Below are 15,857 nucleotides of genomic sequence, written 5' to 3' on the forward strand. Positions count from 1 at the left end.
AAATATATGTACATATTATGTACTATTTTGTATTCATTACAATCATTAAAGCCTTATGCCTTTTAAAAGTAAAATATATTTTCAGAATTATCCAAAGGATTGTTTAGTACAGGGTATGGGGGATTCGTATATGTATATGTGGTTTTCTGTTAGTATTCTTCTACTTCTAATATTCTTGTTACTAAATTATTTTTAAACTAAATAATTCAAGATGAGCCATTCTTTTGGTTGCAAATAGTGTAGCATATCATTTTTGTCATGTCATTTTTCTAGCCACCTCATGCACCTAATGCAGAACGAGTTTCTCTCAGTGTGTGCTTGGGAGTCGAGAGGCGCGGCTACGGCAGCCACAACGACCGTGGCAGCAGCAGCAACTGGGCAGGGCGCTCATATATCATGCGACAAGGACAACGACAACGAGAACGACTCTTCAGAATCAGAATAAGAAACTCCGGGATCGAGATCTGCGGCACCGGGAAGCGGTAGATGCCACTGGAGGATGGGACGGGCACTTGCTGTGCCTCGATTTGGTAGCCTGACAAATTGGCATTAGTATTGGCGACGTCGCGGTTCCAGGACACGTGATATATTCCTCTGGAGGAGGGATCAACTGATCCTATCTTTTATGTCGAGTTTTTGGCTCAGCAGCAAAGAATCATGGAACTGACGCCAAAACAAATGATTTAATAGATATGTTCAAATCCTACTAATACTCGCCATTGCAAGCTGCATTTAAAAAGTTATATCTATAGATATATTCATACATCAGTTTACAGAACCTGAATCACTTATCTGAAGTTCAACACCATAAAGTTCTTGTTTAAGGAACAACAAGAGATATGGCGACTTTTCTCGGGATTAGTTTCGCGCACTCACTCGGTGGGGCTTTGTTATATTTTTTAGTGTTCCTGCCAAGGTTTTTCTTTTATTACGGACAACATTAACTGCATTCGGCATCCCAAGCTGGGCCATTCAGATCATTGTCATTGCCTTGACGCGAGAGTAAGTGTGAAAACACAGCTGGTCCCCGGGGGAACAAATACAAATACGAAACCATCAAATGGACCGTCGACCCGAAGGTGCAGTAACCTCAGCTTGAATGCAACTGCAACACGATCCTGCGATTTTGTTTATGCCACAGCACGAACCCGAGGGATGCGGATACACAAACATCCATCCATCCAATCCGTTTCAATACGATCCGATCCGATCCGGGAGTTAAGTGTGGGCAGACAACGATCGACATTAGCATAGGCCCAAAACATTGCCGGCCCATGACAATTTACGGCTACCTAACCCATTGTCGGCCCGGGTTTCTTGTCTTGGCCGAAAAGACACAGTGGCCAAATATGCTAATATTGTTGGTAGCATAGTCACTTCCCCGAGAACCCCGATAATTTACGGCTTAACTTTCCGACCGACAATTGTAATGCTAATGTGGCATCGGCTGGTTCCGTCAGGTAGGTCTATGTGTATCTATGTATCTTCTTTTGTTAATTCTGAAGTATTTTGGCCATCTTGGCTACCGTGATTCACTTGGGCTGACATTCGGAAACGAGGGAAGTGTCCTTATCGAGGGCATATCCCTAAATCGGTCGACTTCCTGTTCCGGCAGAGTTTATGGTTTTCACCTGTCAATATTGTTATTAGCCCACAAAGGGTTTCATTTAGCTGCGTTTTGTGCAGAGATAGGGATGGTTTTCGTATGGGGGAGATTGACAGTCGGTTGGTTGGTTCAGTTGGGTCGTTTGTCAATATTTGCATTTGTCATTTGTTTGAACCAAAAGTGAATTATTATGGCTTTGACAGCAGATAAGGGGTGAGCTGATATATAAGAACACTGAAAAAAGAGGTAAGCTGCTGGTTTTATGTATTATTAAATATATTTTAGTGTGTTAAACATTTTCAACAGCATGAACATGGAAATCAATATAATACATTTTCTCTTTAATAACTTTATTATGTATAAGTTCAATCGATAAATTTTTACTGTGTATATAGGCAGTTCTATATTGTTTGCTCCCAAATTTTCCCTTTTCATTTTTGGGGCTTGATTGTGGTCCCCACATATTTATGAATTATTCAATTGTTAAGAGAATTTTATATTGACAGAATCACGAAATAGAAAATGTCATTGTTCGCGCACATACAAACCATTTATTAAATATTTCGCGTAATCTGATCCGTTTCAAGATCCAAATATACTAAATGAAAATCTTTGTTGCCAGTCGGGAAAGCGAAAATAAATAAAATGCTCCACAGGAAATCCACTTTCCAGCAATAAAATGCAACTCCCGGCCCATAAATTCATAACAAAAATAAATAAAATAAAAACTGAATCCGAGAGCTGTGAAATATAGTCCAAATGCGAATGTCGGCCTGGACCAATCAAGTTGGCTGATGATCATCGATGGGGCATGCAAATTGAAAAGACCTTAAAATAGAATTGAAGCCAATGAAGGGGGACTCGAATCCCAATCACAATCACAGTGCGAGTGCATTTCGATTTCGATTTCCATTCCACTCGGATTCGATTCGAATCGATTCAATACGATTTTTATTGGGGACACAAGGCGAGTCATAAATTGTAGCTTGTTGGCAAACAATTAAAATGCGTTGGTGTTGCACGGTTAATTTGAGGGTGATTAAAAATTGTCATGGGGCGGGGCAGTGAAAGATGAAAAATCGAATACGAGTATGCTAAGCGACTTTCCACGACGATCAGAAAAACCATAAAATAAAGTAGAAATCTGTTTTTGGTGCTTAGAGCTCAAGATCCAAGAAAAGGCCATAAAAAAATTAGAGGCCAGAACATAAATTCTGGCACAACAAAAACTACGCAATTGCGCGACCCTCACGAATTCGAATTGAAAATTAAATCAGCTTATCTATAGTCGAAAACGATTACAAATACTCGCATAAGGTTCAAGCTCAAGTCAAACTATATTTTTCACCAAATTTATGACATCGCACGAGGCGATAAGCTGGGGTCATCCGAATATTCCAACGCGAGTTCAACAGACAGCGGCATCTTTGGAAACTGTTTGATTTCAATTGGAATTACATTTTTCATTTGGGAATTGTGTAAATATTTCAAATCGATACAAATAATGTGTCGAAAATAAATAAATAAAGCCAATATGGTAATGAGCCACAGTCGAGTGATCGAAATAACCATCTTAAAAGCTCAGTCATTAATTTGTGACTTTTTTCTGGTCGCTTAACTTGTAAATTAAGCGAATAAATAATGTTGAACACACTTTCGTTAGGGGAATTCAGGCAACTATTATTTATCTAAATAATACATAATAAATGGCATTTCTGACATTTATTTAGTTAAAATACAGCCCAAATTGTTTAACATTAAGAAGAATACCCCCTTTGCGCTGCACAACCCAACAATTTCCATATTAAACAGCTTTAGCCGCGATTTCATTTAGAGCTCGATTTATGGCAATAAAACAAATTTATTATAATCTTTGTGTGCCAAAGAAAATTAATAAGTTTTAACACAATTCCTACTGGCTGGTAGCGAGCTGATGTTGGAAGTATGGGGGGCATCTATGCAAATGTTGCGCTTTAGCATTGGTAATTTATGAAAACATTCAATTCGACGAATTCCGAATTCCACCTGCTGTGGCTCCTAATGATCGCAGTTTGGAAATTATATATTCCGATCATGCTGCGAACCAAAAAGAAAAACATTTCAAACACTTTGGAGCTCGGCCCCCATCCCAATAATGGAAATATTTCGCCTAGATTTATTACACAAATGATACATGAATGATTTTAATGCGTTTTATGTTTTTTTGTTTTATGTGCGTGGCTGTTGCTTTGGCGAATTTATAAATAACAAGAAATTTAGAGCGAGCTGTCTGCCATATTTGGTGGCAAATCAATTTACAACTTTTGCCCCGACTTCGAAATGAACACAAAATGTTTTCATGATTCCGCACGGAACGTTCTTTATTTAGACAGATTAATGAGTGTGGCCTGGTCGAGCTGTCTGGTGTCATTTCATGCCTCTCAGTTGTCAAATTAAGGCCTATGCAATATGTGTTTATTGTACTTATGTTTAAGTGTATGAAACTGCAAGTGTCGCGTCGTCTTAATGGTCTGGACTCACTTCACTTCAGCTTTTCGCCCCAACTGTCAGAGTTACAATGGAAATTAGCTTGAAATTCGTATTCTCTATGTAAGTGCGAATTAAACGATCTCAAGTGCCGCATGAGGCAATCGTCTATGAAAACATTTGCCTTTGGTTCTCCAGTAATGGCTGCCCATATAGAGTGGGTTACTTTATAGAACTTCAATAATGTATTTTCTTTATGATTTGTGTGTATTCCATGTGGGTGTATCGTTTTCTTAGCACCCGGATATTGACACTAGAAAAAGGTAAATTTACAAGTAATTCATTAAAATAGCAAACACTTAAGCAAAAATGAACATTGCCTCTCGTAAATAATCTAATTGTGTAATTGCTCCTATTTCCGCTTCGAGTTAAAACCTAATTACGAACTTCCTTTAATCGGGTTGAACAAGTTCACTAATCAAGGAAGTTAGTTCCATGCGCTATAAAGTAAGTAGTAACGTAGAAAGTAAGTTAAATCCAGTTTCAGCCACATTCTATCGAGAGTGTTACATTTCGAGTGGACTAGCTCCCATTCCACTTTCTGGGGACACTTCATTTGGCTGCCCGGCTAATAGATTTGTGCCAGATTTTAGCTTTTTGCCAGGCCAACCGGTTGAACAGTAGCTCAACTTTTACATGGGTCGCTTGTACAGCCCATTTATGGTTTAGTTGTAAAACGAAATACGACTCGAAAGAGTGAAGGTAAGTTCTGTAAGATTGTAAAGAAAAGAAAAGAAAAGCAAAGGCCACACACGTTGTAGTTTTTCGGGGTTTTGTTTTTCTACTTACAAGCACAACGAAATTAGAGAAATTTTCTGAAGAGCCATACAAATTTGTGTAAAGGTAAATAGAAACAACTTTCGCGTGTTAAAAGCCCTCAACAAATCGGAGATTTTACACTACTTACTGCCAGGTCGAGCAAAAAATTGAAAGAGTTTCTTGGGAGGTGTGGCTATGAGGTGTTTGACTAATCCAGAAGCCTCAGAAGTTTATAAACAAATCAAAAAACGGACAGCAGAAATTTACATAAATTTCAGTTTGGCACACCTTGCCACACATTTGAATGTCTTCATTTCGGTTCAATTTTCACTGCTGTGGGTGTCGCACTCCAAAAATCATATTTATGTGCGACAGTGAAAGCCATAGAAATATGAATCGCCCTGCGATCATATAAATCAACCTGAATGTCCCCTGCCACACGAATGCACACCCTTTTTTATTATTATTTTCTTCTTTTTTTTTTGGTTTCCGCTTGGTGTTTCAGTTGTTTTTCTTTTTTTGGTGTGGTGTTGGCTATTGTTGGGCTGCCCAAAAGGATTAAATGATCATAAATGGCACCCAAAACGCGTGTGGTCTTTTGTGTATTTGGTTATGTGAAATCGGTGGGCAGGGGAACTTGTTTCATAAAGCAAGTTCAAGCGTAATTCCATTGAAATGAACTGGGAAAGTTCAAGGAACACTTGAAACTCGCCGACTTTCAGCTCATACATGGTAGATATGATCTTTATCATCATAATCACGTATATTTCTTCAAAAAATTAGAAATAAATGGGAACATAACTTCCAATTTAGGCATAAGCATAGCAAAACGCTTCATTTACCTGATTGCATTCACTGTAGTGCTTGGCAAAAATGTAGGGAATTTTCTCAAAAGATTTGGCAACCAAAACAAATTCATAAATGCATTAAAAAACCATTTATACAAGTCCCCACCCCTCCTCTGATGTCAGCCAATTCCAACTAATTCACAATAGTCGCCGAGTAGTAAAAATTCCAATAAACTCGGGGAATTTGTACTGCCATTTAGCACAGTGACAGAGTCAACAACAAAAGGCCATTAAAAATAATTTGAATAAATCAAAGGAGGGGGGGCGTGAAAAATTATTGTTTAGCCACTGCAAATGTCCAGCCGTGAATCAGGCAATAACAATTCCACCCATAGAATATCTCATCTACACGAACAACACTCCACGATCAAGTCAAATAATCAATAGATGCGAGTTTCCAACCGGAGGTGCGGATAATTTATTAATGTGATTAGCATTGCCATTGTACTCCCGGCAGTGGCAGAAGATCTCATGGGTCTTCTTTGTTTCGACCAGATGAAATCATAATAGTGGCTAACTCGGAGGTGTGAAACGGCCTATGAAGTTGAGGAGAAAAATATGAATCCATTAGGTTACATTCGAAGGTGTCCAACCAAATGACATGTCTGGGTTTTAGGCAAATAGATTGGACCATCTTAATCGTAAGTTACTAAGTTATGATAGCTGTTTTTCTAAGGAATATTTTATCCCTCAACTAAGCATTGCTCTATATAGCCTTGATTTTAAACTTACAAATCAAATCGAGAGCTCCAAATCAGTTTTAGTTTTCCCTTTGGTGTCACTCCAGAAACACTCTACAAAATTCACTAGTTTTTTAGACAAAATTCATATTCCCTTAAAGCAAAATGATCATAGACATGGACAACCCCGACATTCCGGATGAGGTCATCAACTACGTGGAGGAGCAGCGAGCTCGACAGCGTGAATTTGTCATCCAGAAGGAGTTGCTCAAGGAGCGCATCAAGAAGGCGCAGGACATGATAAAGCTGCTAGAGGGTCGGGCCAATGCACTTCCTTGCACCATTGCGTGTGGCAACATCTACCAGCAGAGCACCGTGCAACAGTTGAGGGAAAGTCTGGCTGCCAATCTATCGAGCTCCATGGAGGACTTCATCGAGACCCACCGGAAGATCCTGGCCATACAGCGAGATCTCAGCCAGGACTACGAGACGATCTGCGAGAACGCCAACCGGCCGGATTATCTCACTTAGATGGCCTAAATGAAGTCTAGGAAGTGCTGTAATTTGGCAATGCCGACCTTAACAGCATTAGTGATCCTATTATCCTTGAAATCGGTTAGAGGGACGACTAAATCATGCAGTTGATACCTACCATTTAATTTGTAAATAAATATGAACCGAACTTTACAATTTCCACTCCTCGAACCTCATGTTCGGCGATTAGATCTCGTAATGATTCCCAGGGAACTCGGGTACAGGAGTTCCAGCCAGTCACTGATCAAGATGGATGGATAGTGCCGACGTCTGGGGCCCAAAGACAATGGGTAGCCAAATGGCAGTTTTCAACTTGAGCGACAACTTGCCTCATTAAAGGCATTAGTGTCAAAAGGCAGAGGCAGAAGTCAGCGAGCCAAGCAACCGAATAAATTTCAACCGAATTTTCACAGTTGAATTTCCCTATGAAGTGGAAAATGGGGGGCCAGGTGGGCAGCAGGGATCGGAGTTGGAGCAGAGGCGTAGCCCAGTCACCTTGTCATAATTAAATGTGTAATATTTGTCTGCGCTTTCAACACCTTTCCCGCTTCCACGAACTCTTCGCAGCCCCACTCTCCGCCACTCTCCACCAGTCTCCACCGCTCTTTTCCACTCTCCACCCATCCCCAATCAGCCCCCTTCTCTTCTCTCCACATCTCCACAGATGATGTTGTTGCTGCTTAACGAGGCATGCCCTTTAAAATTGAGGTTTCTTATGATCCTAACTCAAGCAATAACATATTACAAAGATTAAAAACGCTAAAAATAATAATAAATATATGTTTCTTTACAAAAATCATTAAATTTGCTGAAAAGTACCAATTTAAGTGCTTCACTGCAGTTAAAACCGTCAAAATTTTTAAGGAAATGGTAAAAACAATTTAACATTTTGTTCAGGAAAACTCCAACCTGAGAAAGGTCGAGGTGGCTTTTCCCCCAACTTTATGGATTTGAAATAAACATGTAACGCGATAGGCGTGAATTGGAAAAATCATGGGCATTTCATCTGTTGAAAAACTCTATTTCTTTTTTATATTTCCGAAACTGGTTCCGCTTGGCTCGTTTCAAAAGCGAAAAGTGCGTCGGCTTTGCTGGAAAACCCCCCATAAATCCCGTTCATCTGAAAGCCCCTTTGGAGCCATTGTTGTGTGTGTGCGCGCGTGTGTGTGTGTGAGTGTGTGTGCTTTGTTCGACTTTCTTTTGTGTTGGAGTTGTTGCTTTGTTGGTTGTTTGGTTGCAGTTCGCTTTGCACGGTGCTTCGTTGCTGTTATTTTTGTTGTTCTGCAGATGAGGTTGCTTGCTGTTGTTGTTGTTGCGTTGGCACGTGCGTTAAAAAAGCGTGCCCATGTGGAAATTTACTGCTGCAGCTCGTTACCAAAGTGGTTAGTATAATTAAAGTGGTGTAATTAAAATAATGCAAGTTAAGGGCTAACACGATTTTACGCAATTAATTTCAATTCAATTGCCGACGGCAGAATAAATTAAACATTGACTTCTTTGAGGCAGCTTGTAAACTGTTTAACAGACGTACATAAAAAGTTTTTTTCATTCTTTTTTTAATGAAATATACTAAATGACTTTTTTTTTTCAATTGGAAAGTAAGAAAAGTTTTGTAGTGGTTTAAGATCTGAAAAATGTATCTTCAGTAGGCAAAAAAAAGTTTTTTTATGTCTTTGATAAGTTTATTCCCTGCTATTCGTCTATTGCTCATCTCTGTTTCACCATTGGGCATCCCAGTTTCATCTTAAAAGCCCCTACATTGATTGTTTTGTTTGGGGCCTTTTGTAATCTTTTGAACATTTTCCTCTCCCTCTCACCCCTTCCTCTCTCTCTCTTGTATTTAATAATCCATCAATTTAAGTTACGAAAAATGAAGTAATTTCGGTGCGACTGCTGATTTGTTTGGCATTTACGGCGTGGACGAAATCGGAGGCGACCCCTCGCGACTCGTGCCCAATGTTGTTAACAAGTCTGATTAATGTCCCCGATTAGCATAAGTAAACATTAAGCAAATTATGTATGGTGGGGTACTCTATACTCCACAATCCATACGGCATACGGCAGCGGGTTCGTTTGCCGCCCGATTTCGTGATTCAATATTAGATTTCTCGATCTGGCGTCTATTATTTTACTGGTGCCTTGATTTTTTGCGCTAATCAGTAAACAGAGGCGAGCGGGCCCAAAAGTCAAATATGTAAGTGCTGGAAAAACTCCAACACCAGTAACGGGCTGTAAACAACCTTTAGCGTTAATTAAAAGTGTACACAGAAATTTGCATTCACGACAAAATTGGTTAACGAAACATTTATCCTACAGTGCGGCATGAATAAAAAGGTTGAGGTATCAGAACAAAATGATTAGCTTTCCAAAATAAGTTAAAATATTATGTATCTACTACTATCACTTACTGTAGACAACAGTTTACTTAGTGACGAAGCGCACCAAGTAAGATATCCACATAGTTTCATTAACATAAAAGAAATCTAGTTATCTTTTTTAATTAAGATTAAAATTGCCAGTTTTTAAAATTCATTTTCATTTTTATTCAATTCACTATCACTTACTGTAGACAACAGTTTACTTAGTGACGAAGCGCACCAAGTAAGATATCCACATAGTTTCTTTAACATAAAAGAAATCTAGTTATCTTTTTTAAATATGATTAAAATTGCCAGTTTTTAAAATTCATTGTTGAAGCCAGTTTTAGATAGCCAGTTTTCCCTGTACCCATAGCATACGGATAAAAAATGAGCTAGGCTGGCCAGTTCGCCTTTTTGATTGAGTTTGTCGGCGGATTTATGCGCTGACCACTGCTGGCGGCGTTTTGGCGGTTTTGGATTTTGTATTTTGGTTTTTGGTTTTTGAGTTTGGCGTGTTGAAGCCGAGCGCCGTCCCAACTGTCAGCCGTGATAAATGCCCCTGGATATGGGAATTCAGTATTGGCCGCATAAATAATTCGGATGTAATTGGAAAAAGCCGCTGTGATTATTTTGACATTCGTGCCGGCTTGCAGGTGAATTAATTCTGCATACGCCAGAATCGAAAAAGATTTAATTAGCATTTTTTCTTCATATATGTATGTATATTTATTTTCCATGACCTTTACGTTGAGAATTGCAGTGGCGATTAGTTGTTTTATGATTGAAAGGCTTTTAGAAGCTCTGATAAGATTAGTGATTTAATTCAGTAATTGAAATTGCACATTTGCATTGCTTACGTAGCTTAATGGAAATCATTTTCCTATAAGCCATGTTGTAGAATTAATTAAGCTCATATTAGCTCATGGGAAGCAATTATTGATAGCCATTAAATCATTAATAAATAAATACTTTGTGTAGAAGGTAATATGCTTGGAATAATTGTATTGCAATTATAAAGAAAATCATTTTTAAGAGGATTACTTATCAATTAAAATATCTACCTTATTTGCTACCAAGTATATTTGAAAAATGTATGATAATTAGTTAAATATAAAGCATCTAAATAACAATAACACCCCATAGAAAGTATTTCTTAACACACTTTGACATATTGCTCATAATATGGGTGCATATTTCATATGATACCGCATATAAGGAAGTTGGATTCCCACTCACAAGTCAAGTTCAATGGCAATCGGTAGTTGGTAGTTGGAAGGCATTCGTTATGCTGTCACTCACCTTTCTCTACCACAACACCACTCATTCATTAGCAATATTAGATTGGTGTTTTTTTTTGTCGATTTTGGCAACATGGCACGGTATTCCCCGCGAATTTTTGTTTGGCTGTAACGAAATGGAACCAAAATAAAATGTAAAGCCGTTTGATTAATGGCATTTACCAACTGGTGAGCAACACTTACGATAATGATTGTTCGACCGATTGCGAGTCGAGAATAGCTAAATAGATGGACTGCCATTGGGCTATTAATCAAAACCTTACACAATCCAATCCAAAAAACAAAAGCCATCGAAAGAGTGTTCCATCTTCGAGTCGAAAGCCCCAAAACCAAGGCGGCACGTTCTGCTCGTGCGACACTTGCCAAGCGCCCCCATATTGGGGATGGCTTATATTTATGGCCATTATAATATAGGCACGATCCCCCACTCACATTATAATGATTGCCATGATACCGCAGCCGCAGAGGTGGCATTTTGATATGCGATGTGCTGCCAACGCCAATGACGCCCCCATCGCTCTCTTAGCCTGGCCTAATCTTGTCTTCTGGCTTAGTCTTTGGATATACGTACGAGTATGTATATGGCTATAATGTTGAGACAAAGCGCTTCGATTCCGCATCGAAATCGAAATCCACAAGTTTTCACATCGCTCCGGTGGCGTTTTTCGTGCTAAGCGTGCGTCTGTGCTCATTAATAAAACCACTGCGATCCTATCCCATCTGATATATCTCCATTCACACAGATATACGGATATATACTCGCACTGTGGGGCCAATGAACTGAAAAAGCGCACCTATTCGCTTTCTGCATTGGAAATCTGATGCCGAATGTCTAAACACATTCCTTTGCCATAAAGCGAAGGTGAAAACCCAGCTGGCAGTTAACTGATCTAGTTACAGAATTGTGAAACTACTGAATAGAATTTCTAGGCAGCCAGTTAAAAGCATTTCGTATTACATATGTATATGCAATATATTTGCTATTTTTACTTCATTTTAACAACCATTAAATTTATACTAACTGATAAAATAATAAAAAGGAGAATATATTTAAAGAAAATTATACTAAAATCTGAATTTTCAGTGACGATTCGTTTTATTTAAGCATATTGATAAAAACAAAGACATGTGAATATTGAAATATTACAAACTAATAAGAAATGGAACAGTGGTAAATCTTAATTTGAAAAACAAAGAGATCTGAATATTGAAATATTACAAAATAATAAGAAAGTGAAAAGTTGTAGATCTTAGTTTGAAAAACAAAATCTGACACCCATAAATCATCGCTTATAGTTATTAATTGCTTACTGCTTCCAAAAACTACACAAAGTCCAAATCAACAGCGCCATGAACTCTCCGATTTCAACCCATTTCCATTAGCCATGGAGCCCACTGTGCCGCCCGCACACTTTGCCGAAAAAAAAGCTTTAAGATAAACCCCAACTCGTGGCCTCTGCGTTGGTGTTGCAGTTTTTCGATTCCGATTCGGATTCGAGTTTGAGTTGGAGTTTAAGATGGAGCCTGCAGTTGGAGGTGCAGTTGCAGTTTCGGTGTTGGCCAGGCCAGCGATTTTAAACGGATTTATGCGGCGAGAGTCGCCAGTTTTCGTGGCTTTTCTGTACAAATTTCCTAAAGGGTTTAGTTTTTGTTTCTGCCTGCACTGCAGTTGCGTGGGCCATTGAGCAGCGTCTTTTTTTCCCACTTTTTTTATTTTACTTTTTTCGATTTGAGCCGGCTGCTGCTGCTGTGGCCATAAATTTGTTGGTTGAGGCTTGGCGTTTTTTTTTTTATTTCGTATATTGTGGCTGTTTGGTGGCTGCCGTGAAAGTTGCGTAAATCAGCGTGAAGTAGAAGAAAAGTTCAATAGTATTGAAAATAATTGTAGAAAGTTTTTATTTTTTATTCGCCCCCAACTTCGCCCTGCCGACCGCAAAGTGTTTATGCAACGACCACCAGATACATAGATACGTAGATAGATAGATACGCTCGAAGGCGTGTTCCAGCCTCAGCAATCGAACCTTAATTGACTTTCGTTTATTTTCAAGTTTTACATAAAACTCTCGAGATTCAAAACTCCAGTGGCATCTTTTGTTCTCCGCAGGAAAAAAGGGAACTTAGTATGCCTGAATTCGGCGACACATTTTTTAACATAACAATTAAGTAATATATAAATAAATTGAAAAAATAATCATTATATGTCAACTAGTTTTAAATCGATTTATTTGTGTTTTTAAATAAATAATAAATAAATTGAAAAAATAATCATTATATGTCAACTAGTTTTTAATCGATTTATTTGTGTTTTTTTGAATCTTCTATTGAAGTACATTTGCTACAAAATTAGTTAGTGCTGCCATGTATTATTCTCTTTGGCTCCATTTCCGTTGATATGGTAATAGCTAAATTCCGCTCCAAGGCAATTCGTTTCGATGCATATCGAATCAAAAGATTTTACATAGAACTTGTCTGGGGCAAGATCTAAATTCTAAACCTAGGCGCCATGTCAACCGGGAATCGCTTAACATGCATTCATATATGGTTATGTAATTAACATCAGCTTTATTTATTCTGAATTCGTAGCGAGCTAATGGCTAACTGACAGATATGATAATTTGTTAGTTGTCTCAATCAACTTTACCAACCTTTGTCGAGGTCGGGTTATGTATTTCAAGTTTCAGGGGTTAAAGCAAAGATCTCAAGGAAGATAGCTGAAGGTTTAAGGTTACGGAACTGTAATTTGATATGTTACTTTTGATTTCAATCTAGAAATAATAAGCAATATTATATTCTATACTGTAGAATTTGTATTTGATTAAAATACCTAAGCAACATGCTTGTTAAAATTAGATTTACACTTTGTATGGCTATAACTTTGCTGCGCCCAAATCATTTTAATATAGGTATAGTTTTTCAGCGAAATTTCTCCCTTTTTAAGCGCACATGATTACGGGTTCCGCCAGATAAACTCATTAATAAACCCAGACTCTGATTCGAGCACATTAAGCTGTCCATTAGCGTAATACATCAGCCGTCGACGGACTGTAATTTCGATCTGAAATTTATGTAGGACAGAAAGCTGCAGCGTGGTCGACTTGTTTCATATTCCCCAGCGATAAACTGACACCTCTTATCCAAGACCATGTTGGTGGACCACAAAAACCGGCAGTCATATATACGTGTCCGACATCCAGGCATTAACCGTGTAAGCTTTAGTTACCGATCCACATCCCAGGTGCTCCAAAACTCCAAACCCCAAACCCAATCCCAGTTCCAATTTCAGTTGCAATCGCCGTCCGAAATGCAGGCACATCCGTGGTCAGCCAAGTGTCGCAGCTGACCCACATTCCACGGGGAAAAAACGAGCCAACCACAAACTACTGCCCAAATGAAATGTTTATAAAATGAAAACAAAAAAGTAAAAATAAATTACACAAAATGGCAAAAAGAAAATCCCAGCCTCGCCTCAACTCGACTGACAGAAACGGTTCGTCGTCGTCGATGCCAAAAAAAGGAAACCAGTCGACAACTTTATGATGGGAACAAACCAACACCGACACCGAAATCGCAAAAAAACGGCAGAAAAAAACAAGTCAACAAAAATGGTTTTGAAAATCGAAAACTGCGTTGACGTCCGGTACAGGAGCAATTAGGCAGCGGTCTTATCAACGTCGCTCAGTTTCGTGAATAAATCTCAGCACCCAAGTGCCGTAAGTAAATTTCGGGGCAAATTTGCAAGCAATTAAGGGGCGACGAGAACGAAGTCTGTATGCTCTTTGTTAGTGAATATAAGGGGGTTTGCTACTCTCCTTAAATAACAATAACATACATTTCAATGTAAGCCATCTAAATGTGTAACGCATTTTGAAAACTAACTAACTTTTAATTATACATAGATAGTTTTGTTGGAGTGCCTACTTAAAAACTCCGAAAGTTTAACAATGCTTCTTAAGTCATTCTAGAAAGGAAACAATTTAAGATATGCCACTTTTATAACTTTAGCACTGTTGTATAGAAAATATATATGTACTTATATATTTATTGAATTAATTAATATCTATTTTAGTTCATTAGACCCAGTTACCTCCAAGTGTCATCCCTAAATTGTTTTCAATAAAAGATTAAAAGCTGGATTCCACATTTCTATCCAGCTCGGCCTCAAAGGAAACTCCATAAAAAAATCTCCAAACGTCCTTCGCAAAAACTTCTGAGAATTAAAAGTAACGTTCGATAAAACGACAAAAACACACACGCCAAACATAAAATAAGAAAAAACATAAGGTTTGCATTGCCTTTGAACGACCTTCGCCATTATTTTTGTTTTGCTTGTTTTCTGATCGGTTACCTTTAAAAGTATTTCGCTGTTGTTGCTATTTTTTCTGCAGCACACAAGTGGCTTATATACACAGCTATGTATGTACATATACATATGTATGTTTGTATATAAATTTGTTGCGGATGCATAAAACATGTTACCGATCTCCACGAAGCTGCCTTTGCCTCCAGGTAAACCCAGCTCAAATTAACCCATTTTTAATGCCAACGATTGCATGAATGCTAAAAAAGTTCTCAGTGATGTGCGAGTATCTTAGATCTCACTTTTCAAAAATGGTATAATTTTGTATATAATTTGATCAATTTTTAGAATTTACGTTCTATTTAAAAACTATTATCAGTTAGTATGTTTAAATTATTTATTATATTAGTTATTATATGTATATTGTTGTTAGAATACTCATGTTTTATTTGTAGAAATTTCTCAGATTTAAAAAAAGGAACAATGATCCTCAATGGGTTAAGATACCGCCAGTCAAATGAGCTCAGCTGACGGTGCGTGTTCATCCGTTGGGCCAAGTTTCATCAAGCCGGGCTTGCAACATGTAGCGAAGAAGAGTGGCAACACCGCTTCCTTGTTGCCAATTTCCAAGAGTGGCGTGATTTCTCTCCCCCAAATGCGTGTGTGTTGGTGGAGCATTTGAAGGTCGCACAGTGTATGCTCGCTGGCTGAGAAGGGGGTGGCTGGAGAAATATTAAACAGCCAAAATATGATTCAACTTAAATTAATTTTTTATATGGATTAAGAGCATATATCTTAGTGGTATCTTTTAATGCCAATATGGCCTTTTTTACTTGTTTAATTATTAAGATAAACTAAAATTCCTCAGCCCATAGCACCTGTTTTTCTTAGTGCATTAAAAACGCGCCAAAAATCTTTGGAGCACCCGAAGCCGCTTTCAGTTCAATTT

General features: G+C 38.3%; 1 protein-coding gene across 1 annotated transcript; it reads left to right on the forward strand.

Moving 5' to 3' along the window:
• The first annotated feature begins 6,488 nt into the window (after nt 1-6,488).
• Nucleotides 6,489-7,106, forward strand: LOC122617543. The gene has a single exon (XM_043793442.1). The coding sequence runs from the start codon at nt 6,585-6,587 to the stop codon at nt 6,948-6,950; it is 366 nt and encodes a 121-aa protein (XP_043649377.1). The 5' UTR covers nt 6,489-6,584; the 3' UTR covers nt 6,951-7,106.
• The last annotated feature ends 8,751 nt before the right edge of the window (nt 7,107-15,857 follow it).

This window comes from Drosophila teissieri, chromosome 3L (genome assembly GCF_016746235.2).
Source record: "Drosophila teissieri strain GT53w chromosome 3L, Prin_Dtei_1.1, whole genome shotgun sequence".
Classification (NCBI taxonomy): Eukaryota; Metazoa; Arthropoda; class Insecta; order Diptera; family Drosophilidae; genus Drosophila; species Drosophila teissieri.

What these genes read in the sequence shown, in the direction of transcription:
- LOC122617543 (XM_043793442.1), top strand. Translation starts at nt 6,585, where the DNA reads ATGATCATAGACATGGACAACCCCGACATTCCGGATGAGGTCATCAAC.